Consider the following 25,033-nt stretch of genomic DNA (forward strand, 5'->3'; position numbering starts at 1 on the left):
TAATTGCATTAACAGCTTTGAAAGGGAATTTTTCCAGGCAAAGTGCGTTATTACCCATATACATGAGTTCACTCTTCTCCAGATTCACCCGATAACCGGAGAAGGAACTAAACTGGGCCAGGAGTTGGAGAATAACTGGAATCGATTGCAAAGGCTTATCTACAAAAATCAACATATCATCCGCATAGAGCAGAGTTTTTAAACGGTGAGGACCCAGAGAAATTCCTGTTAAGACCTCACGGAATCTGACCGCTAAGGGTTCTAAAGCCACGTTAAACAAGAGGGGGGATAATGGACACCCCTGCCTGGTGCCACGCTGTAAAACAATCCCCTGTGAGCGGATCCCATTAACCAAAAGAAAATAAATCGGTTTGCAATAAATCTTATGAATGAAGAGATTAAAGTTACCAGAAAAGCCGAATTTCTGCAATGAGCAGAATAAATGCTCCCAGACAATGGAGTCAAAAGCCTTGACTGCGTCGAGGGTTAAGACTGCTGAATCAAGAATTCCGTCATTACGAGGCTCTGGTTCCAAATTCGACATAAAATCTAAAAACGTAATAACCTTGCGTATATTCCGCGACGAGTTTCTAGAGGTCATAAAGCCAGTCTGATCCTGATGGATCAGATCCTGCAGACAGCGATTCAATCTGGAAGCAATAATACCAGCGAGAAGCTTGTAATCAGTATTAAGTACTGATATTGGCCTGTAAGAGGCCATATCCTCAGGATTTTTATTTTTTTTCGCAATGAGTGAAATATTAGCTGCCGCAAAATTATCAGAAATCCCGTTATCCGAAAGATAATAATTGTTGAATATAGCCTCTAATGGTGATAGCAGTTCTTCCTTTAATAATTTATAAAATTCGGCCGGTAGCCCATCAGGGCCGGCGGCTTTATTAAGCTTAAGATTATCAATAGCAATACCAATCTCCTCACGCGATATCGGCTGATTCAGCCTAGCCAACTCTTCTGCTTGTATCTTTGGAATACTTATTGCAGACCAGAAAGACTCTAGACTGTCACGGTCGAAGGCGACGGCCGAATATAGTTCTAGATAATACCTGTAAAATTCCTGAGCAATCTCTGCCGGCTTAAAAAACCTATCCTCGCCATTTTTTATTACTGCAATATAATTTCTCTTTTTTCTATTCTTAACCAAGCGAGATAGATGCTTCGCCGAACACCCGTGAAAACTCCTATATTTAAGGTTCAATCTAGCTTCTTCCTCCAAAGATTTCTGTTTTATAAAAATCTCTCTCTCCTTTCTGGCCTCAAGATACACTGCCCAGTTCCTTAAAGAGGGATCCGACTGAATATCCCTGTACGCTGCTCTAGTTCTTGTAACAAGGGAACTCCCCTGTTCCTTAATTTTTTTCGAGCGCACACTCATATAAGCTATAATTTTACCTCGGATCACAGCTTTGGCCGCCTCCCAATAAACCTCCGTTTTATAACTGTAATTCGAGTTAAATAATACATATTCATGCCAGATAGTCTTAATCCAAGATAAGAAGCTCGGGTTAGTGTATAAGAAACGGGGGAAACCAAAGACCTGTGTTGGTAAACGTGCCTCATTCGTGTCGAGAATAGATAAAGAAATTATAGCGTGATCTGATATCTGGAATTCCCCAATTCCAGATTTAAACTGGAAGACTGTCAACGCTTCAGAGATTAAAAAAAAATCTATCCTCGAGAAGGTCCTGCACGACTTAGATTCACATGTATATGCTCTAGTTAACGGATTTTGTAAACGCCAAATATCTGTCAATGTCAACTTACTACAGAAATTTTTAAAGTATTTAGCTTGATACTTATATTTAACGTAATTCTTTTTTGAGAAACGGTCCAATTCCGGACACAGAGTAACATTAAAATCCCCACAAATAATTAAATTCTCCCTTTGAAAGGGAAAAATTATATTTTGAATCCGGTCCCAAAATTTTACTGAAAATTTATTGGGGGCATAAATATTACAAAATATGTATTTGACAGAATTTATCAACACCTGTAGCAACATATATCGGGCCGAGGGGTCATACTCCACTTTGATAATTTGATAATCCAAATCTTTATGCAATAGGACCGCAACTCCTCGTTTTTTAGATGGAGAAGATGAGGCTAATACCTCGCCGACCCATTTCATTTTGAGCTTTACAGCTTCTATTGCGTCTAAGTGCGTCTCTTGTAAACAAACGACATCTGGATTTTCTACAGCCAATGTTTTAATAACCAATTTGCGCTTCGCGGGAGAGGATATCCCCCCCACATTCCATGAAAGAATTCTACAGCCCACCACTATTCTTTAATCTAACTCGCACCACAAACCCTATAGAGGACATGTAACTGGCGGTAACAACCGACAAAAAAAGAAAAAAAAAGGGGGGGGGGCGCGGGAGGGAGGAAAAAAAAATAATAAAAAAAATAAATAAATAAAAAAAAAAAAATATTTGTCAGCGATCTCATTTTCAGTAATTTTCGCAGAACAGATTTAGCATATACATGTTTCTCAAACAACATTGAAATACAGGTGCTAGACATTGCAATTACCTAACAAAAAAACAAAAAACAAAAAAAAGATAAAAATCAGAAAGTAAGCCAAAAACCAGAAAAATCAAAACTTTCCTATGAGAATATATAGACCTAAACTGGCCTACAAACAAGACCTAGCTTAATAGCGAGCCCAAATCTAGGACTCAAGGGTTCTCAGAAATTCTTTAACCTCCGCAACTTCGTTAAAAATAAATTTGGCTCCCCTATTTTCCACTATAATTTTGGCCGGATAAAATAAGCTAGCTTTAATACCTTTAGAAATCAATTGTGAACAGTACGGGGCCATAAGTCTTCTACGAGCGGAGGTCTCCGCCGAGAAGTCCTGGAACAGCAAAATCTTGCTGTTCCCAAATTCTAATGAACCAGCTTTCTTCGCTAACTTTAGGATCTCAAGCTTATCCTGAAATTTTAACAACTTAAAAATACACATCCTGGGTTTACCTAAACCGCTAGCTGATTCCCTTCTGGGACCCACTCTGTGGGCTCTCTCTATTGCTAGAGGGAGAGACTGGGGTGTAAAACCAATGGCAAGGGGGAGAGTGGAGGAAGTGAATTTAACAAGATCCTCAAATTCTGGCGATTCAGGGAGTCCTATAACCCTGATGTTGTTGCGCCTGGAGCGATCCTCAAGATCCTCCAGGCGCGACTGCATGCTATTGAGTTTGACTTCCTGGGCCTGGATAATAGCCCCTTGGGCTGTCAGCCTATCTTCAGTAGCAGAAATTCTATTTTCTGCTTCTCCAATTCTCTGCGAAAATGTTTTGACTTCTACTGAGAGTGTGACTAGCTCTGAAGAAATACCTCCCAATTCTTTTTTAATACCCTCAAACTGGGGAGAGAAGATTGCTGTAAGTTGAGTAATCAAAACCTGGGTATCAATTACTGTAGGTGCACTTTCTGTGGATATATCTACACTTGTGTCGCCACATTTAGAGTTTTTTTTATCCCTAGGTTTAGCAGGCATTTTGGGTGTGGTGTTGTTACCGTGAGTTATAAATTTTTCCATGAATAGTGACAAGTGCAAAATAATAACAAAAACAAATACTGTGCACAATCAACAAAATATAGGTCCCCTCTGTGGGGGAGAACAATAGTGAAACCAAACTCAGTGAAAAAAAAACCAAACACACAAAAATTTGTCTTTTTGTTTTTTTTTCCCTTTCTTTCCTCTTCCTTCCCCCCCCTTCTCTCTACTATTTCCTTCCTCTCCCTTCCTTAACTTAAGTGCACACTTACATTAGTGCTCGTGCGTGGATATAATGTATATGATGAAGGTTAAAAAAAAGCCCCTAAAAAAATTATAATATATAGACTTTCAGAATGGAGCCTAATACCAATAAACAGTGTTAGTGTAATCTAAAAAAGAGCAGTGCCTTGGGGAAAAGCCCACAAACAAATGCCTGCACCTTTATAAGTCAAGCAACCAAAAAAAAACACCCCTTTATATTCTTATGAGAACGACAAAATAAGCACCTATGTAAAGAATCATTGTCCTGTTATACCTTCCAGCAAAACAAACAGAATGTGTAATGTTAAATTTGAAATGAGACCCAGGGTGACAGCCCCCACTCTGCCTAAGCCCCAAGCAGAGTCCTTTAAGAGTTCATAGGGCCCAGTGGACTTCGCGGCCTTATATCATACACTGCCAGGCCTACAGCTTCCCTTCTGAGGAAATTGAGAAATCCCAAACAGGAGAAATATTAGTTCTTGATATAGTCACCTTTAGGCTCTTTATATCCCAGGGACCAGGTACCGTGAAAGAGTCTATATCCTGTGTAACTTGCAGAGTGCCTAAGGAGCTAGGCTAAGCCTAGGAGAGATTGGCATCTAACCGGGGGAGCTCCTACCCGGAGGAGCAATATAGATAGAACACAGAGTACCTGAATTGAAGAACCCCGGTGCCTTATCTCCGGTCCGGTCTAATGGCTGGCCAGTGGCAGATACGAGGCCGGTTATGGCAACGACCTCTCCTTGAGTAGCCAGAGGGGATGCAGGCTCCGGAGACCCTTGCAGATTCCAATGCGGCACACCCGCCTCCAGCAGCAGGCCCGCTTCTACTCCCGGCACAGCTAGGGTTTATTTTATAGGTAAGTATTTAGTTTTAAATAGGAATTATTTAATTATTAATAGTAAGTTTTATTTAGATTTATTTTAATTATATTTAAGTTAAGGGGTGTTAGGGTTAGGGTTAGACTTAGATTTACGGTTTAATAAATTTAATATAGTGGCTGCGACGTTGGGGCGGCAGATTAGGGGTTAATAAATGTAGGTAGGTGGTGGCGATGTTAGGGACAACAGATTAGGGGTTAATAATATTTAACTAATGTTTGCGAGGCGGGAGTGCAGCTGTTTAGGGGTTAATATGTTTATGAGTGTAAAACTCCTAACTACTGACTTTAGATTGCGTTACGAATCTTGATGGTATAGGCTGTACTGCTCACTTTTTGACCTCCCAGGACAAGCTCGTAATACCGGTGCTATGGAAGTCCCATAGAAAAAAAGACTATACGCAATTTGCGTAAGTTGATTTGCGGTAAGGCCAAAAAAGTGTGCGGGACAGCTGTACCTACAAGACTCGTAATACCAGTGGTAGTAAAAAAGCAGTGTTATGAAGCTTAACGCTGCTTTTTTACTCATACTGGAAGACTCGTAATCTAGCCGTAAATTAGGTTAATTTATAGTTTAAACTTAGTTTTTTTTTAATTTCACAGGTAAGTTTTTATTTATTTTAAGATAGGGATGTTGTAATTTTAATATAAAGTTAGGGGTTGTCAGGTTTAGGGGTTAATAGTTTAATTTCGTTTTTTGAAATGTGGAGGGCTGGCGGTTTAGGGTTTAATAGGTTAATTAAGTGGCGGTGATGTGGGAGGCCAGAGGTTTAGGGGTTAATAACTTTTATTAGTGGCAGTGATGTCAGGAGTGGCAGATTAGGGGTGTTTAGACTTGGGGTTTATGTTAGGGTGTTAGGTTTAAACGTAACTTTTTTTTCCATAGACATCAATGGGGTTGCGTTACGGCAATCGCCATTCCGCGCTTCAGGTGTTAGTTTTTTTTAACACTCTCTCCCCATTGATGTCTATGGGGAAAGCGTGCACGAGCACGTCAAAGCAGCCCTTAGATTTTGCACGGTATGGAGCTTAACACCACCGTATCGCACGCACAAGGAGGCTTTTCAGAAACTCCTAATGGCAGCGCTATGGGGGGTGAAATAACGTAACTTTTGTTGCGTTTGTTGTGCATCCTCTATAGCGCAAAACTCGTACTCTAGGCAAAAATGGGCTAAATTACAAGTGGAGCTCTAATTTATCATGGTTGATCTAGTGCAGTTTTTTTGTGGTGTGTCCAATATAAGTCTATAAGGGGAAGTTATCGCTGTGGGAATATCTGAAGTCCTGAAGTTAGTGCACATGCAAATCCAGCTATGATATTCTTTTTATAATGAGCACAGTTAGCCGAAAAAAAAATAGTGCACCACTTGTAAACTGGGCCCATTGAGGCCTATTTAAGAAATGTCTTGCGGACCTGATCTGACAGTGTGTATCAGGTCCGCAAGACATCACTGAATGCGGAGAGCAAAACGCTCTCCGCATTTAACATTGCACCAGCAGCTCACAAGAGCTGCTGGTGCAACGCCGCCCCCTGCAGACTCGCGGCCAATAGACCGCCAGCAAGGGGGTGTCAATCAACCCGATCGTACTTGATTGGGTTGAATTGTTGCGATTCCTGTCCGCCTGCTCAGAGCAGGCGGACAGGGTTATGGAGCAGCGGTCTTTGTGACCGCTGCTCCATAACTTGTGTTTCTGGTGAGTCTAAAGACTCGCCAGAAACACGGGCCGTGACGCCGTCAAGCTCCTTTCGGAGACTGATAGATAGGCCCCTTTGTCTCTATTCTAACCATATCCTCTTCTTAATAATACAGCACCAGAGCAACATTCACTAACAGATATTTCCGCTTCCCAGCATCATATCTATTAGTTGGTATCCCAATGTAAGTACCAGATTCACTAAAGCTCTTCTCTTCATTCCTTTACTAGTCAGGTGCCTATAATAACATTAGGTAAAGCTGGAGCGGTTGGTGAGACCTACTAGTGAATACTGTTCAGCAAGATATTCACATCAGGAGAGTCTCATGTAAGATATTACCCAGACACATATGGTACTTGTTATCCGGGTACACGTATAATAGTCACATACTCACAGGTGATGGTACTTGTTATTGTGTATAATAGTCACATACTCACAGGTGATGGTACTTGTTATTGTGTATAATAGTCACATACTCACAGGTGATGGTACTTGTTATTGTGTATAATAGTCACATACTCACAGGTGATGGTACTTGTTATTGTGTATAATAGTCACATACTCACAGGTGATGGTACTTGTTATTGTGTATAATAGTCACATACTCACAGGTGATGGTACTTGTTATTGTGTATAATAGTCACATACTCACAGGTGATGGTACTTGTTATTGTGTATAATAGTCACATACTCACAGGTGATGGTACTTGTTATTGTGTATAATAGTCACATACTCACAGGTGATGGTACTTGTTATTGTGTATAATAGTCACATACTCACAGGTGATGGTACTTGTTATTGTGTATAATAGTCACATACTCACAGGTGATGGTACTTGTTATTGTGTATAATAGTCACATACTCACAGGTGATGGTACTTGTTATTGTGTATAATAGTCACATACTCACAGGTGATGGTACTTGTTATTGTGTATAATAGTCACATACTCACAGGTGATGGTACTTGTTATTGTGTATAATAGTCACATACTCACAGGTGATGGTACTTGTTATTGTGTATAATAGTCACATACTCACAGGTGATGGTACTTGTTATTGTGTATAATAGTCACATACTCACAGGTGATGGTACTTGTTATTGTGTATAATAGTCACATACTCACAGGTGATGGTACTTGTTATTGTGTATAATAGTCACATACTCACAGGTGATGGTACTTGTTATTGTGTATAATAGTCACATACTCACAGGTGATGGTACTTGTTATTGTGTATAATAGTCACATACTCACAGGTGATGGTACTTGTTATTGTGTATAATAGTCACATACTCACAGGTGATGGTACTTGTTATTGTGTATAATAGTCACATACTCACAGGTGATGGTACTTGTTATTGTGTATAATAGTCACATACTCACAGGTGATGGCACTTGTTATTGTGTATAATAGTCACATACTCACAGGTGATGGCACTTGTTATTGTGTATAATAGTCACATACTCACAGGTGATGGTACTTGTTATTGTGTATAATAGTCACATACTCACAGGTGATGGTACTTGTTATTTCGTATAATAGTCACATACTCACAGGTGATGGTACTCTGGATGGTGCTGTCATGGTCAATAGCAATAACCGTCACCTCACACGGCCGCTCTCCTGCCCTCTCTGGGTGACGTTGCTGGCTTAGGTAGCAGCAGCGAAGACAGGCAAAGGTGACCCCAAATAATAGTCACATACTCACAGGTGATGGTACTTGTTATTGTGTATAATAGTCACATACTCACTGGTGATGGTACTTGTTATTGTGTATAATAGTCACATACTCACAGGTGATGGTACTTGTTATTGTGTATAATAGTCACATACTCACAGGTGATGGTACTTGTTATTGTGTATAATAGTCACATACTCACAGGTGATGGTACTTGTTATTGTGTATAATAGTCACATACTCACAGGTGATGGTACTTGTTATTGTGTATAATAGTCACATACTCACAGGTGATGGTACTTGTTATTGTGTATAATAGTCACATACTCACAGGTGATGGTACTTGTTATTGTGTATAATAGTCACATACTCACAGGTGATGGTACTTGTTATTGTGTATAATAGTCACATACTCACAGGTGATGGTACTTGTTATTGTGTATAATAGTCACATACTCACAGGTGATGGTACTTGTTATTGTGTATAATAGTCACATACTCACAGGTGATGGTACTTGTTATTGTGTATAATAGTCACATACTCACAGGTGATGGTACTTGTTATTGTGTATAATAGTCACATACTCACAGGTGATGGTACTTGTTATTGCGTATAATAGTCACATACTCACAGGTGATGGTACTTGTTATTGTGTATAATAGTCACATACTCACAGGTGATGGTACTTGTTATTGTGTATAATAGTCACATACTCACAGGTGATGGTACTCTGGATGGTGCTGTCATGGTCAATAGCAATAACCGTCACCTCACACGGCCGCTCTCCTGCCCTCTCTGGGTGACGTTGCTGGCTTAGGTAGCAGCAGCGAAGACAGGCACAGGTGACCCCAAATATGAGGAGCAGTGCCCCACTGGTGACCACCAACCTGAGACAAAAGGAAATGAAAAATAATTCTCACCTGCAAGATACTGGGGCCTCATACTGTCATACAATGTATTTAGGGACAGATTTATCATGAGGTAGAGTAGGCAGCTGCCCAAGGGTACCTTCACTCACAGAGATACACCTTTACAGCGCCTGTGTAACCCACACCCTGTTATCCTATATTGTACAGCTTCCAGCAATATCAGTCTGAGGCAGCACAATGCCTAGGGGATCAGCCACATGCTGGGTCACTAACCAGAGGCTGCATCTATGTCATTACGTCAGGGGCCACAGGAAGAGGAAATGTTCCTTACAGGGTAACTGCTGCCTGTGGGCCCCAGATGAGAGCCGGCCTGGTGATATTTGTGGCCTTGTCTGCATGTTTTACTTGTCTCTCTTGTCCCTGGGGCCTGTGTGCTGTTTGGTGCCTTCACCAGATGACAGTGCCGTACAGGTTACACTGAGCAACATCTGGGAGACATAATAAGGAACACCCAATGCATCTATTATCAGCTCATGCCCTCACCCAGATCCCTACACTTGTAAAATACTTCAGATTCGTACTGCTCTCTCTATATAATGCGCACAGCTGAACAGTGTGTAGCTTATGGTGAAAGGGTTACATACCACAGAGGATTGCTTAGCACTAAGAACCAGTCTCTCTGGCAGACAAAAGGTTAACAAGAGTTTGCTTTTTATTCCTGCACAGGAGACTTTCTTGGATCATATTGTGGTTATGCTGATTCGCTGCTGCAATATTCTGGTAGAATCTGTATTACTGGAGGTTACACAGGACCTAGTACACTAGGGTCATTTCCTGCAATAAGTATGTGTTAGACCAATGATCTAATAACCATGTGCTGCATGAAATCCTACAGTAAAAAACAAGGGTAAAATAATGCATATTTTATTCCATGCTAGGCCATGGTTATCTGCCCAGCACTGAGTATGTGAGATTTACCCAGTACAGAGTATGTGAGATTTACCCAGTACAGAGTATGTGAGATTTACCCAGTACAGAGTATGTGAGATTTACCCAGTACAGAGTATGTGAGATTTACCCAGTACAGAGTATGTGAGGTTTACCCAGTACAGAGTATGTGAGATTTACCCAGTACAGAGTATGTGAGATTTACCCAGCACTGAGTATGTGAGATTTACCCAGCACTGAGTATGTGAGATTTACCCAGCACTGAGTATGTGAGATTTACCCAGCACTGAGTATGTGAGGTTTACCCAGCACTGAGTATGTGAGATTTACCCAGCACTGAGTATGTGAGATTTACCCAGCACTGAGTATGTGAGATTTACCCAGTACAGAGTATGTGAGATTTACTCAGTACAGAGTATGTGAGATTTACCCAGTACAGAGTATGTGAGATTTACCCAGTACAGAGTATGTGAGATTTACCCAGTACAGAGTATGTGAGATTTACCCAGTACAGAGTATGTGAGATTTACCCAGTACAGAGTATGTGAGATTTACCCAGTACAGAGTATGTGAGATTTACCCAGTACAGAGTATGTGAGATTTACCCAGTACTAAGTATGTGAGATTTAACCAGTACAGAGTATGTGAGATTTACCCAGTACAGAGTATGTGTGATTTACCCAGTACTGAGTATGTGAGATTTACCCAGTACTGAGTATGTGAGCTTTACCCAGCACTGAGTATCTGAGATTTACCCAGCACGGAGTATGTGAGATTTACCCAGTACTGAGTATGTGAGCTTTACCCAGCACTGAGTATCTGAGATTTACCCAGCACTGAGTATGTGAGATTTACCCAGTACTAAGTATGTGAGACTTACCAAGCACTGAGTATGTGAGAATTACCCAGCACTAAGTATGTGAGATTTACCCAGCACTGAGTATGTGAGATTTACCCAGCACTGAGTATGTGAGATTTACCCAGTACTGAGTATGTGAGATTTACCCAGTACTAAGTATGTGAGATTTACCAAGCACTGAGTATGTGAGAATTACCCAGCACTAAGTATGTGAGATTTACCCAGCACTGAGTATGTGAGATTTACCCAGCACTGAGTATGTGAGATTTACCCAGCACTGAGTATGTGAGATTTACCCAGTACTGAGTATGTGAGATTTACCCAGTACTGAGTATGTGAGCTTTACCCAGCACGGAGTATCTGAGATTTACCCAGCACTGAGTATGTGAGATTTACCCAGTACTGAGTATGTGAGATTTACCCAGTACTGAGTATGTGAGCTTTACCCAGCACTGAGTATGTGAGATTTACCCAGCACTGAGTATGTGAGATTTACCCAGTACTAAGTATGTGAGATTTACCAAGCACTGAGTATGTGAGAATTACCCAGCACTAAGTATGTGAGATTTACCCAGTACTGAATATGTGAGATTTACCCAGCACTGAGTATGTGAGATTTACCCAGCACTGAGTATGTGAGATTTACCCAGCACTGAGTATGTGAGATTTACCCAGCACTGAGTATGTGAGCTTTACCCAGCACTGAGTATGTGAGATTTACCCAGTACTGAGTATGTGAGATTTACCCAGTACTGAGTATGTGAGATTTACCCAGTACTGAGTATGTGAGATTTACCCAGCACTGAGTATGTGAGCTTTACCCAGCACTGAGTATGTGAGCTTTACCCAGCACTGAGTATGTGAGATTTACCCAGCACTGAGTATGTGAGATTTACCCAGCACTGAGTATGTGAGATTTACCCAGTACTGAGTATGTGAGATTTACCCAGCACTGAGTATGTGAGATTTACCCAATACTGAGTATGTGAGATTTACCCATATAAGTATAGGTGATTTTTGCAATATTTAAAATGTTTTGATAATATTGAAGTGAATGTGCGCCAATATTCTATATTGTATAATTATTTGGTTTTGTTGGCTGCATCACTAAGAAGTAATACAAATAATTTTGAAAGGTGTGCTAAACCGTATGGATTTGTAAATACACACACACATATATTTATTTATTTATATTCGTTGATTGGAGTAGCCGTGTTTGTCCAGTGATTTAGATAACAAAATAACAAGAGTATTGCATTGAGCAATGGTACTTTTTTATTGGACTAACTATACATTTATAAGTTGACAAACTTACGGAAGAGTTCCTTCCTTTTTCAAGTCTGAAGCAATACTGACCAATTTAATGGAATTTACAGATTATATATTTAAACACTGAATGACTAAAAAGGACAGAAAGTGTTAGATGTCTGAGTGCAAGGAGAGGAGGGGGTGTTGTAAAATCATGAGGGGGGCTTAGGTAACAGGCAGACAGTGTCCAGTGTAGGAGAGCAGACAGGGGAAATATATAGCTTTACATAGAGCATATACTGACATGAAGTTATATATCAACATTGAATCAAAGATAAAGATAAAAAATATATATATAATAATAATAATTATAATGGCAAAAGTATGGACATAGGCTTACCTGTGTACCTATGTATAAAGAGTGTGGAATATGCACTGTAAAAACTATATGAAAGTACATTACAACATTTTTTATTAATGTGCTAAGAACCCAGAGTCCACGGGTGGCGGAGCCGGCTGCTGACATGAGAGCAGCATAACACCGGAGCTCCGCCACTAAAGCCCAACATCCAGCTGTTTATCCTGGCAATCCTGCTCCCAAACACCCCTAAAGCCCCCTAACCTAACTCGTCTATCACCCAGCAACTGCTCCAACGAAGATTGGACGAAAATCAATCATTTTTTGAATCCGGCCTATTTTGGCCTACCCGGCCCTCCCAGGCCGTAATGGTGGCTGCCAACACAACCAGCACGAATTAGGGACATTTCAGCCATTAGCCTACACAGAAAGGAGCCCCAATCTGCAATCCGGAAGTTCAGGGACCTCAAAAATGAACCGGTTGCGATCCGGAGGGTGTATGCTTAGATCCGGATACCAGTTTCAAATTTAGTCCCCGGCTTGGGCCTACAACGGACCGGAAAGGATGAGCTATCTGAACCAGCACCTCAGCAATTTATGCACATATAATTCAAGAGATATTATCTTACCCTACTCCCTCTCCAACTCAGTGTATTGGTGCTAATCACAGAACAAAGAAGCCCTAAAATCTATCAGTAATCAGTCTCCAGCTCAGGGAATAGTTGAGGCCTACAAAGCATCACTTTACAAACATCCACTCCCTGCACAGAAAAAAAAAGGGGTTAGCCTGTGCCCTAACTATTGGGATCTTTGTTTACTGCAATAGTGACTGTCAATAAGATCAAAATAGCAAAAGTTGCTTTTTTTTTTACTTGTAACCGTATTGGAACTTTCAATAAATACTTTCCCGAGACTGGAAGCCCTCACATATCAATTAGAATTATTAAGGTGAACGTATATGTTATCTAACATGTCAACTAGACGCACTTTAAAACAAGATAAGCTGGTGAAACCTGCGACAGCTAAACTTTTAACAATGACCTCATTCCTACAAGGTTCAGACACAGCAGAAATGTCTCCTACTAATCAAAAGCAAAAAGAAAAACTTGCAGCAAATGCCACTCAGGACTTGCAGCACTGTATTCCCCAAACAGCAGATTACCAGTTACCAGCTACATTCTTACAGAATCTCCCTACGAAACAGAGAACCGCAGTAGATGCAAAAACATGCGCATTAGAGGTGTACCTGAGTCTGTGTTACCAAGAGACTTTCCGGTTTACCTTCAAGCCTTATTTCAACATCTAAAGGACCCATCTTTTCCAATGGAGAGGGTTAGAGCACACAGGACTTTAAGACCTAAACCTCCTGACTCAGCGCCACCCAGAGATATTGTAATTCGTTTTATGAATTTCCAAGAAAAAGAGATGCTCTTATCTCAATCCAGAAGGAATCAACCTCTACGGTTCAGAGGTAATGTTCTGCAATTTTTTCAGGACCTTTCGACATGGATTTGCAGCGGAGGAAAGATTTTTCCCGAATCACCATTTTGCTACGGAATAAAAAGATTTCATATCGCTGGGGATTCCCGACGCACATCTGGACCATCAGGAACAATTCCCACCACATATGTAGGACTCCAGAAGATATCCCAAACTTTTGCTCCACACTGGACCTAGACCCCCCTTCTGGGTCCTCCTCCCTCCACCCAAGACGCGAAACCCACCAGCCGACTCTTGGCACACCGTCCTACAAAAGAAGAATAAACCAGCCATGGCCTCACCTGGAAGCCAAACCGCTTCCAGTCCTGCTTCTTCACCTCATGCCACCTAATAACTTCTTCACCTTTAGTTTGCAAAGACTTTGAACATTGTACAGACCTGTGACTGAAGTCCCCCATCAGATTGGGCAAGTAATTGTACTATGTGTTTGTAATCTCTCGATATCTTATCAATGACTGTATTTACATCTCTTTACAACTATTGCCACCCTCCCAACCCCCTTCCTCTCCCTTTTCCAACTTTCCATCCCTCCCATACCCTATACCCCCCCTACCCCTTCCATTCTTAACCCCCTCTGGCCAGGGTATCCGGTTCCACCAAAACAACTTAACCCACATATCATAGGGCCAGTAGTGGTCATACCCCCTAACCACTCTCATTTATGCCCTTTTGTTCACCTTGTTGATAATTTCATGTTTAACATTGTTGTTAATATTTCATTGTTTTTTATGACTTTTTCATCACCAAAATGTTTGTTGAATATATTGTTCTCATTTGCAGGAACCCACTTGCTCCTTTATATACATTACACCACTGAGATGTTCCCCCTCCCCAATCACCAGATATCCCTCCACCTTACCTGTAATAGTTATGGATAACAACACCAAAGAGGCAGTGCAGAAGTTAACCCTTCTTACCCAAAATGCAAAAGGTTTGAACTCACCCCATAAGAGATCGAAAGCTCAGCTCGATCTATCTAAAAGACAAGTGAATATATTGTTTCTTCAGGAGAAACACTTTAAACATAACAAAGAGCCCAAATACTTCGGCAAGACCTTTACCACCCATTACCATAGTTCCAACAGTTCTAAAAAGGGCGGAGTCAGCATTCTCATTAATAAATCAATCCCTTTCATACTTATACAATCTGCTAAAGACACTGAAGGCAGATACCTAGGCCTGGTAGGCTTACTCTATGGCAGGTCCAACATACTACTAAATATATATGCCCCGAACACTAATCAAACTGCATTTTTCAAAAATATCCTTAACAAAATAACAGATATCACTAAAGGACCTACCTTTATGGCTGGGGACTTTAAAATCCCCTTACATCCCTCTAAGGATAGCTCAAACCCCAACATTAAAATATAAAAAAAAAATAACAAACACTCTTTGGAAGGGAATGAGAAATCTCAATCTGTATGATACTTGGCGTTTTATTCACCAAGAAACACGTGATTACACTTTACAATAAATCCTTCAGCCGACTTGACTATATACAATCAACCACTAGCCAAAGTCAAATTAAACAATAAATTATCCCACCCATTCCAGATCTCCCATGGTACAAGACAGGGCTGCCCCTTTCTCCCATACTATTTGTATATGCCATGGAGGTTTTGGCCTCCCATTTTCAAAAAATACTGCTAGCCAAGGTTTCAAATTTGATCAATATGAATATAAAACTTCTCTATATGTGGATGATATCTTTTTAATACTCACACAGCCAGCCTCTTCGATTCCTCCTCTCCTCCAAACTTTAAATACCTATGGTTCTTTCTCCAATTTCAGAATTAATATTTCCAAATCAGAACTCCTTCCCATTGGGCTTCAGGCAGATGTACTGAAAACAATACAATCACTTGCTCATTTTCGCACACAGCAACAATCTATTAAATACTTAGGAATATACATCTCCCCTTACAAGCCCACGTTACTAAATGCAAATTTCAAAGCCATAACCATAACGACACAAGCTCTCCTACACTCCTGGAGTAACAAACCTCTATCATGGGTTGGCAGGATCAATGCTGTTAAAATGATACTTCTTCAAAACTATTGTATCTTTTCCAGACCCTACCCATTCCCTTACTGTTACCACTAATACATAATCTGCAAAAACTAATCATGAAATATATCTGGCAACATAAGCATCCCTGAATTGCAACTGCAACACTGTACCGCCCGAAGGACTTAGGAGGCTTGAGGATCCCAAACCTGCAACAGTACAGATTGGCCACATTCCTTACCATAATTATCAATTGGTGCAAGCATTCCCAACACAAAGAGTGGGTTCTTTTAGAACATCACCTATCCAACACTAACCATCTCGGGAGCAAGTGTTGGCTCTCCCCAAAATAATTGCTGAAACTTTTCACCTATGGGATACATTAATTAAAAAATAAGTTACATATCCACAATACCCTCTCCCTTGACCCACATTTTAGAAAACTTAGATTTCCCCTTTCAACAACCAAAGCAAGCAGTGTTGAAACCTCACATAACCAAGTCCATCCCTTGCCATATCCTCATAGATAACGGTAAACCCAAAACTCAAATTGAGATTACCCCCTATCTAGGTCCCGCATATGAAAATTGGTTTCGCTACCTTCAAATGTCGGATTTTCTCATGAGACATCCACACAAAACCCAACTCATGCACAACCTAACTAATTTCGAAAGTATCTGTACCCGAGATGCCGTAAACAAAGGTCTCCTATCAACCTCATATCAAATTCTTATGCACCCATACACTACCTCACTCCCTTCCTATGTAGACAAATGGGAAAAAGAGATTGATGCACAACAATCCCAAAAAACATGGTATCACATCTTCTCATCCATGACCAAATCCTCATCTTCTATATACACACTAGAGATGAATGTTAAATTCTTATGCAGATGGTACTACACACCGTCCCAACTGCACATAATCTTCCCCACATCCTCCCCAACTTGTTGGAGAGGTTGTAACACAGAAGGTACTCCCACTCACATTTGGTGGGCTTGCCCCATCGCTCAATCCTACTGGATGATGATTAAGACTGAAATGGAAAGGGCACTTTCAATGACTCTAGACCTAAACATCTGGTTTTTCCTCTTTAACAAATTTACTAAGATTAAATGTAAATTGAGACTCACATTGCTGACCATTAGGGTCAACTCAGCAAAAAGACTTATCCCAAAAAATTGGAAATCACCACACCTCCCATCAGTTAACACTTGGAGAGAGATAACCTCCCAATCTCTCCAGCTAGAAAAACACCACTACACACACAGTAAATGTTTGGATGATTATCAATCCATTTGCTTCCTCTGGGATGAATTTCTAAATCAAGCACCACCACCAACCTGAATACACTTCATCTTCCTCACGTCCCCTCTCGTACCAAAAAGCACTCTAGACTAAATGCATATATAACTTCTCAACCACTTGCCCAGCAGCTTGCAAACCAGATAGCATTAGGTATGCTTGGAATCAGTTAGTTGAAGGATTATCCTATTAATGAACGTTTATTATATATCCCAACTCCTTTACAGCTGACACTTTAATGCTTTTCTGCGAGAACAGCATTGCACAATATTTATCTTATGTTGTTTTTGTTCTTTGTATTTCACTGTTATGTATTGTGTCATCGCAAACAACTTTGTAATGTGACCTTCTTTCAGCTGGTCTCAGTCATACTGATTTGTTTATATTGTTTGCTTTACCTTTAATAAAGCTGTTTCAAAACAAAAACAAAAAAAAGAACCCAGAGTCCACATTTAGTCCAGAATTTATTGAGTTGAAGTTTAGTCTCCGTTTAATTTCAAATGTTTTTCTTTCCATGGTGTTTTTGAAGTTGCCTCTGAGAATCTTGATTTTGAGGTTTTAGATGGAGTGGTCAGGTTGGGTGAAATGGTGACCAACAGGGGTACAGTATTTTGTTTCACAGTGATTTTTGATTGAGTGTCTGTGTAGGTTTATCTGAAGGTGCAGTTTTTGGCTTGTTTCTCCAATATAACATATTTATCTGTGATATCAGCAAAGGGCTACAGGGAAAAGTATTGACCTTTTGAGTCGTCAACTTTCCGCCCCTTTTATTATTTTTCCGTAACTTATTATCCTCATTACCAACTTTTCACTTTATATTATAAATAATGACACAAGACTCACATGTTAGTAAAAAATGTTTTGGCTGCAGCTCCTTTATTAAATATACATATTTTCTATAACTTTACATAACATATAAACATCCAATAATAACCAATCATTTTAAAACTTATAACCAGATCAACTTTCTCACACCTTTTTGTCCTAAACTGCGGTGCTAGTTAAATTCCCTTAATAATATGGCCATCAGTCCTTTGGACACAACTTAATATCTGTTGAGCCCGTCAATCCTATCTTTTAACACCTGGCTCTAGGGAACCCCTTGCCCCTAGACACCCTACACGTGCTCTCTCACCCCGTGGAGAGGCACCAATTTCCCCCATTTTCTACTTGACCATATTTCTTGACACGTGTAAAGAACTAGAACCCCTGCCAACGACTGGCTCGCCAAACCCCTCAGTGTTTCCTTAAAATCCAAAATGAACAGCTGCACGCTAAAATCGTTGAGATGGACCCCGTCACCCAAGTAAAATTCACCTCAGCCCACTTCTTCCAAATCAGGGTGATGAGACACCACACCCCCAAGTTTTCGAACAAAAGATCCAATCAGTTTATTTATCTTCCTCCTACTCTTATCCAACCTAACCAGGTCCCACGCTGCCCTCCACAGCTGCCTGGGAACAATGTCGGACCACACAATCCTCATCCTGGGGTACAAATCCTGCAATCTCCCCAAATTCCTCTTAATTTTTCTGACTAACTCTTGCTGGGACATAAAACCCAAGTCATTCCCTCCAGCATGGACCACCAACACATCCGGGGTGGAAATTGATTGCAATAATCAACAAGTAGCAACAAAACCTTTCCCATCTGAGCCCCCTGACCCCAAACCATTTTACCTCGCAAGCATCTGAAGGGAAACCTAACAATAAACCATCCTCTTTCATAGCAGCCACTCTCCTTGCCAAATAGACGAATGAATACACAACAATCCATATCCTTCTCATACCTAAAACACAAAAAGAAAACACACAACATTAAAAACCTGACACAAACCTAAACTCTCAAATCAGGCCACACATATAACCAATACTTATTAGATCTCCACCTCCCAATATGCTTGACCGCCCTCTCACTCAGGCCCTGTAGAGACGCCTTCATAGCTGCCCCAATCCTAAATGAATGGGACCCAAATTCTGATGGACCCATTCCCAAACACCCCAGGGCTTTACACAACACCGCCCGAAACTGGAATTGGGATAGGAAGGACCCATCCAAATGAATAAACAAAGGGCCCTGCACTTGAGGCAGTAACAACAGAAATGCTCCCAAACTTTTACAAGGGCAAACTTCACCATCATTTGCAAACAGTACAATATTCCTTCCTCTTCCGATCTGATCAGTCTTACTCCTCCTTAACAAAATATCAACTCTGGACCCAGATACCGACATGTCTTCCACCAACAAACCCCCCTGGAGAAACCCTACTCTTGCACACCAACTCCGATATTCTGAAAGCCCCAAAAAATGCCATTATAAAAACAGCCCTAAAAAGGCTAACCTCAAACTGTGACGAACACACATCATGTAAAACATTGCAAATACGGAGCAGTAGATAAAAGGTAATGGGTCTCCTACCGTCCAAACTCTTTACTTTCTTCTTCAAACCATTAAGGACTTGCCTCACACAAAAAACTTTCGTCACATCCTGTAAACCTAGCAACTTCAGTCTAAACGCCAATGCAGACATCTTTTTCTCCAATGCCGATGCTGACATACCCTCAAACCTCAAATGCCACAACCATTCCAACAAAGGACCACACAGATCATCCTCCAGTTCACAAACCCCTTTCAACAACAACCACGCCTCCCATTCAACCCAGACCTTAACATAAGAAACCCAAGTACCTGAGGCCAAAGACTCTTTCACAATTCCAGTCAATCCTCCGTTCCAAGCCTCCAGAGGTGAACCGGACACTGCTGCCTCTCAACATCATCCTCTGGTGCCAATTCTCGAAACTGCTGCCACTGAAAACGAGACAAAGCATTGACTATATAATTGCACACTCCTGGAATATGTTTTGCCCTCACCAGCACATTCATACGCAAGCACTTTAGGACTAACAACCTCAACAATCTAAGGACAGGAAGCAATGACACCAACAGTCAGTCCAAAGCAGCCACCACCCCCATGTTGTCCGTGTAAAAAAAAACGATTTGTTCGCCAGTTCCTCTTCCCAAAGAAACATCGCCACCACAATTGGGAATAACTCAAAAAATACCAATCTCTTACAAGTTCACTCCCGCACATGATTCTGGCCACGCGGCTGCGCACCAGTGCCCCTGAAAATAAGCCCCCAACCCACACAAGCCCGAGGCATCGGTAACTAAGCCCAGGTCCTCATTGGACCTCCTAACGTCCTGAAATAAGGCAGCTCCATTGAACTCTCTCAAGAACAAATCCAAACCGCAAGTCATCTTTGAGCTCCCTAGTTAGCCTCACGAAATGATGAGGCCGTACCACCCGGGCAGTAGCCAAAAACAACCTCCTGCAAAAAATCCTTCCAATCGGGATGATCCGGCAAACAAAATTAAATTTGCCAATCAACGATTGCAATTCCCTCAGGGTCACCTTGGAGGCAACCAAAAATCGCTCAATCAGGCCCACTATGTCAGAAACTTTATCAATAGGAAACCTGCACTCCATTCTCTCTGAGTCGGTCACTATACCCAAAAAAACTGAGAGCAGTCACAGGCCCCTCAGATTTGTCCATCGCTATGGGGACCCCAAATTCTTTAGCTATCTTATAAAAAGCATCACGTAACCCCTTACACCCCTCAGACCCAGCGGGACCTACAAATAAAAAGTTGTCCAGGTAGTGAACATCAGACTGGGAACCCGACACAATCTTAACCATCCATTCCAAGAACGTACTGAAGTACTCGAACAGCAACAAGAAATGGAACAGCCCATTGGAAGGCACAGGTCCACATAATAGGCACCCTCAAAGAAGCAACCCAACAGGTGATGAGACTTAGGTTTCACCAGCAGAAGCCCGAAAAGCCGTCTCAATATCAACTTTCGCCAGCAACGCAAAAGCCCCAGCCTCCCGAATGAGCTGTATGGCCTGTTCGAAAGAGGTATACGAAACAGACGCCATGTCCTCTGGAATGCCGTCATTTACCGAATGACCCTTAGGGAAAGATAGGTTGTGTATCATCCTAAACTTTCCAGGTTCCTTCTTGGGTACCACCCACCTTCAAGTTAGGCAGGGGAGGAGAACCAAAGGGCTCAGCAGGCCCCTCTGGACCATCAATCTCCTCCCAGCTGCCTAGACGCCCCTCCTCCTTCTCCGTCAGGCCCAACCAGGCCGCTAAACTCATCCGGCCTCTGCAGCCTCAAAACTCCTCCCCTCTGCTCAACAGGCCCAGCCAGGCCCTGCACCGCCACCTGCGATGACACCTTACCCCTCACAGACAAAACAGGTGCGGCCTGTACCTCCGGATCCCTGCTGTGCTCCAACTGCAACTACCCTATTCTCACAGCCTCAACCGCCGCTATTCCGGTCACCGGAACTCCACTCTTCTTCCTGCCAGAACTCCCTCTTCTCTTTACGGCTACTCTGGATCCACCAGAAACTTCTGGGCTCAATCTTCTAGGTGGCCTGGACTTCCTCAACGGACGGCTCCGCACAGAAGGAGCCACCCGGTCCTCCTCCAGGGATTGGTCCTCCAGGAGCCGGCAAACTTGTTCCTCTATTGAGCCTAAATACTCAACCCCCTTTCTTCCCTTAAAGCAAATCCACGGGGCTCTCTCCTCCCACAGGTCAAGCTCCCTTCCATCCAGCTCAGCCTGCTTCCAGGGATACACTGTCTGTTTGCAGATTATACAAAAATTTGTAACAGGGTGGATGTTTCAGGGGGTGTAGACAAAATGAGAAGTGATATAGAACAATTGGAGGATTTGGATAAATGACTGGGATCTAAAGTTTAACACAGCAAAGTGTAAAATAATGCATTTAGTGAAGAAAAATCTAAATATTAATTACAGACTCACTTTACTGAATGTTACAAATGAGGAGCAGGACTTGGGAATTATTATTTCAGATGATTTAAAACTTAGTAAACAATGTAGTACTGCAGCGAGTAAGGCCAGCAGAATGCTTGGATGTATTGATAGAGGCATTTGCAGCAGAAATAGTAAAGTTCTTATGCCACTTTATAGATCATTAGTTAGGCCTCATCTTGAGTATTGTGTGCAGTTCTGGAGGCCATGGCCTCTAGTTATCAAGCCGTCAACCGCAAATACGCTGGAATTCCGCAGCATATTTGTGGCAAGGCTGATTCGCCTTAGTTATCAACCCCTACTGCCCGGCAAAAGTAAAATATAGTGATGTAAGCTTCGATCCGCCGGACTCAGTCTGACACAGATCGATGGTTACGTCACTACAGATGTTCGGAACGCAAGTTCGGCACAATCTGACTACTTTTGGTAGTTATCAAACTACTACCAGGTACGCTCGCCACTATTCAGGGCCAGCGTACCTGGATTTCAATCCGCCACCCTGGAATCCCATAGGAATCAATGGGAGTCTGACCATAGCGAAAGCTCATGTTCGCTGCTGCCCGATATCCCATTGATTCCTATGGGAAACTTCTACACCTAACACCCTAACATGTAACCCGAGTCTAAACACCCCTAATCTGCCCCCCCCCCACACCGCCGCAACTGAATACATTTATTACCCCCAAAATCGCTGCTTCCGGACCCCGCCACAACTATAATAAACATGTTAACCCCTAAACCGCCACTCCGTGACCCCGCCGCCACCTACATTATACATATTAACCCCTAATCTGCCGCCCCCTATACCGCCGACACCTACATAAACTTATTAACCCCTATCCTGCGGATCCCGGACCCCGCCGCAACTAAATAAATTGTTTAACCCCTAAACTGCCGCTCCCGGACCCCGCCGCAACCTATATTAAACTTATTAACCCCTATCCTACCCCCCCCATACCGCCGCCACCTATATTAAAATTATTAACCCCTAAACCTAAGTCTAACACTAACCCTAACCCCCCCTAACTTAAATATTATTTTAATAAATCTAAATAATATTACTCGTATTAACTAAATTAATCCTATTTAAAACTAAATACTTACCTGTAAAATAAACCCTAAGATAGCTACAATATAACTAATAATTATATTGTAGCTATTTTAGGATTTATTTTTATTTTACAGGCAACTTTGTATTTATTTTAACTAGGTACAATAGTTATTAACTATTTAATAACTACCCAGTTAAAATACTTACAAAATTACCTGTAAAATAAATCCTAACCTAAGTTACAAATACACCTAACACTACACTACACTATCATGAAATAAATTAAATAAATTACCTACAATTACCTAAAATGAAATTAAATAAACTAAACTATAGTACAAAAACAAACAAACACTAAATTACAGAAAATAAAAAAGAATTACAAGAAGTTTAAACTAATTACACCTAATCTAAGCCCCCTAATAAAATAATAAAGCCCCCCAAAATAAAAAAAATGCCCTACCATATTCTAAATTACCAAGTAACCAGCTCTTTTACCAGCCCTTAAAAGGGCTTTTTGCGGGGCATTTCCCCAAAGTAATCAGCTCTTTTACCTGTAAAAAAAAATACAACCCCCCCAACATTACAACCCACCACCCACATACCCCTACTCTAACCCACCCAAACCCCCCTTAAAAAAACCTAACGCTAACCCCCTGAAGATCATCCTACCTTGAGCCGTCTTCACCCAAACAGGCCGAAATCTTCATCCAAGGTGCGCAGAGGAGGTCCTTCATCCGGTAGAAGTCTTCATCCAGGCGGCGTCTTCAATCTTCATCCATCTGGAGCGGAGCGGAGCCATCTTCAAAGGAGCCGACACGGAGCCATCCTCTTCATCCGACGACTGAACAACGAATGAAGGTTCCTTTAAGGGACGTCATCCAAGATGGCGTCCCTTGAATTCCGATTGGCTGATAGGATTGTATCAGCCAATCGGAATTAAGGTAGGAAAAATCTGATTGGCTGATTCAATCAGCCAATCAGATTGAGCTTGCATTCTATTGGCTGTTCCAATCAGCCAATAGAATGCAAGCTCAATCCGATTGGCTGATAGGATGAAAAGCATGAAAAGCAGCTGGTATCCTTTCGTTACATAGGAAATCCAGTATCGTGATTTATCCTTAACGGACACAACACAAGAACAAAACAAGGCTTCCTTGAACTTGTTGTTGATAAAGTTATTAATCCCTATTCCGCCGTTCCCCAACACCGCCGCAACCTAAATAAGCTTATTAACTCCTAAACCTCTGGCCTCCCACATCACCACCACTAACTAAACCTATTAACCCCTAAACCGTCAGCCCCCCACATCGCAAAAAACTAAATGAAGCTATTAAACCCTAAACCTAACAACCCCTTTAAATTAAAATTACATCCCTATCTTCAAATAAATTAAAACTTACCTGTAGAATTAAAATAAACTAATTTTAAACGATTAATTAACCTACCCCAACTATTATACTAAAATTAAATTAAACTACCAATTAAATAAACTAAATTACATATTAAAAAACCTAACCCTACTAAAATTATTTAAATATACAATTAAACATTATTACAAAGTCCTAAAGTACAAAAAAAACAACCCACTAAGTTACCAAAAAAAACAAACACTAAATTTGAAAAATAACAAACCAAAGTATCAAAAATAAAAAATGTTATACCTAATCTAATAGCCCTATCAAAATAAAAAAGCCCCCCCAAAATAAAAAAAAACCCTAGCCTATAATAAACTACCAATTGCCCTTAAAAGGGCCTTTTGTGGGGCATTGCCCCAAAGATATCAGCTCTTTTACCTGTAAAAAAATAATAATACAAACAACCCCCCAATAGTAAAACCCACCACCCAACCAACCCCCCATATAAAAAAACTATCTAAAATAACCTAAGCTACCCATTGCCCTGAAAATGGCATTTGTATGGGCATTGCCCTTAAAAGGGCATTAGCTCTTTTACTGCCCAGACCCTAATCTAAATATAAAACCCACCCAAAAAAACCTA

The 25,033-nt window shown here is 41.2% G+C and overlaps 1 protein-coding gene across 1 annotated transcript in view; it reads right to left on the reverse strand.

Moving 5' to 3' along the window:
- Positions 1 to 25,033, reverse strand: part of TMEM52B (transmembrane protein 52B) — an 84,084-nt gene that overhangs the window by 15,736 nt on the left and 43,315 nt on the right. Inside the window, exon 5 of the mRNA XM_053693043.1 lies at positions 8,755 to 8,924. Within this exon, the coding sequence (XP_053549018.1) occupies positions 8,755 to 8,924 (170 nt within the window). The remainder of the gene's footprint in view (positions 1 to 8,754; positions 8,925 to 25,033) is intronic.

Source organism: Bombina bombina, chromosome 9 (genome assembly GCF_027579735.1).
Source record: "Bombina bombina isolate aBomBom1 chromosome 9, aBomBom1.pri, whole genome shotgun sequence".
In the NCBI taxonomy this organism is placed as follows: domain Eukaryota; kingdom Metazoa; phylum Chordata; class Amphibia; order Anura; family Bombinatoridae; genus Bombina; species Bombina bombina.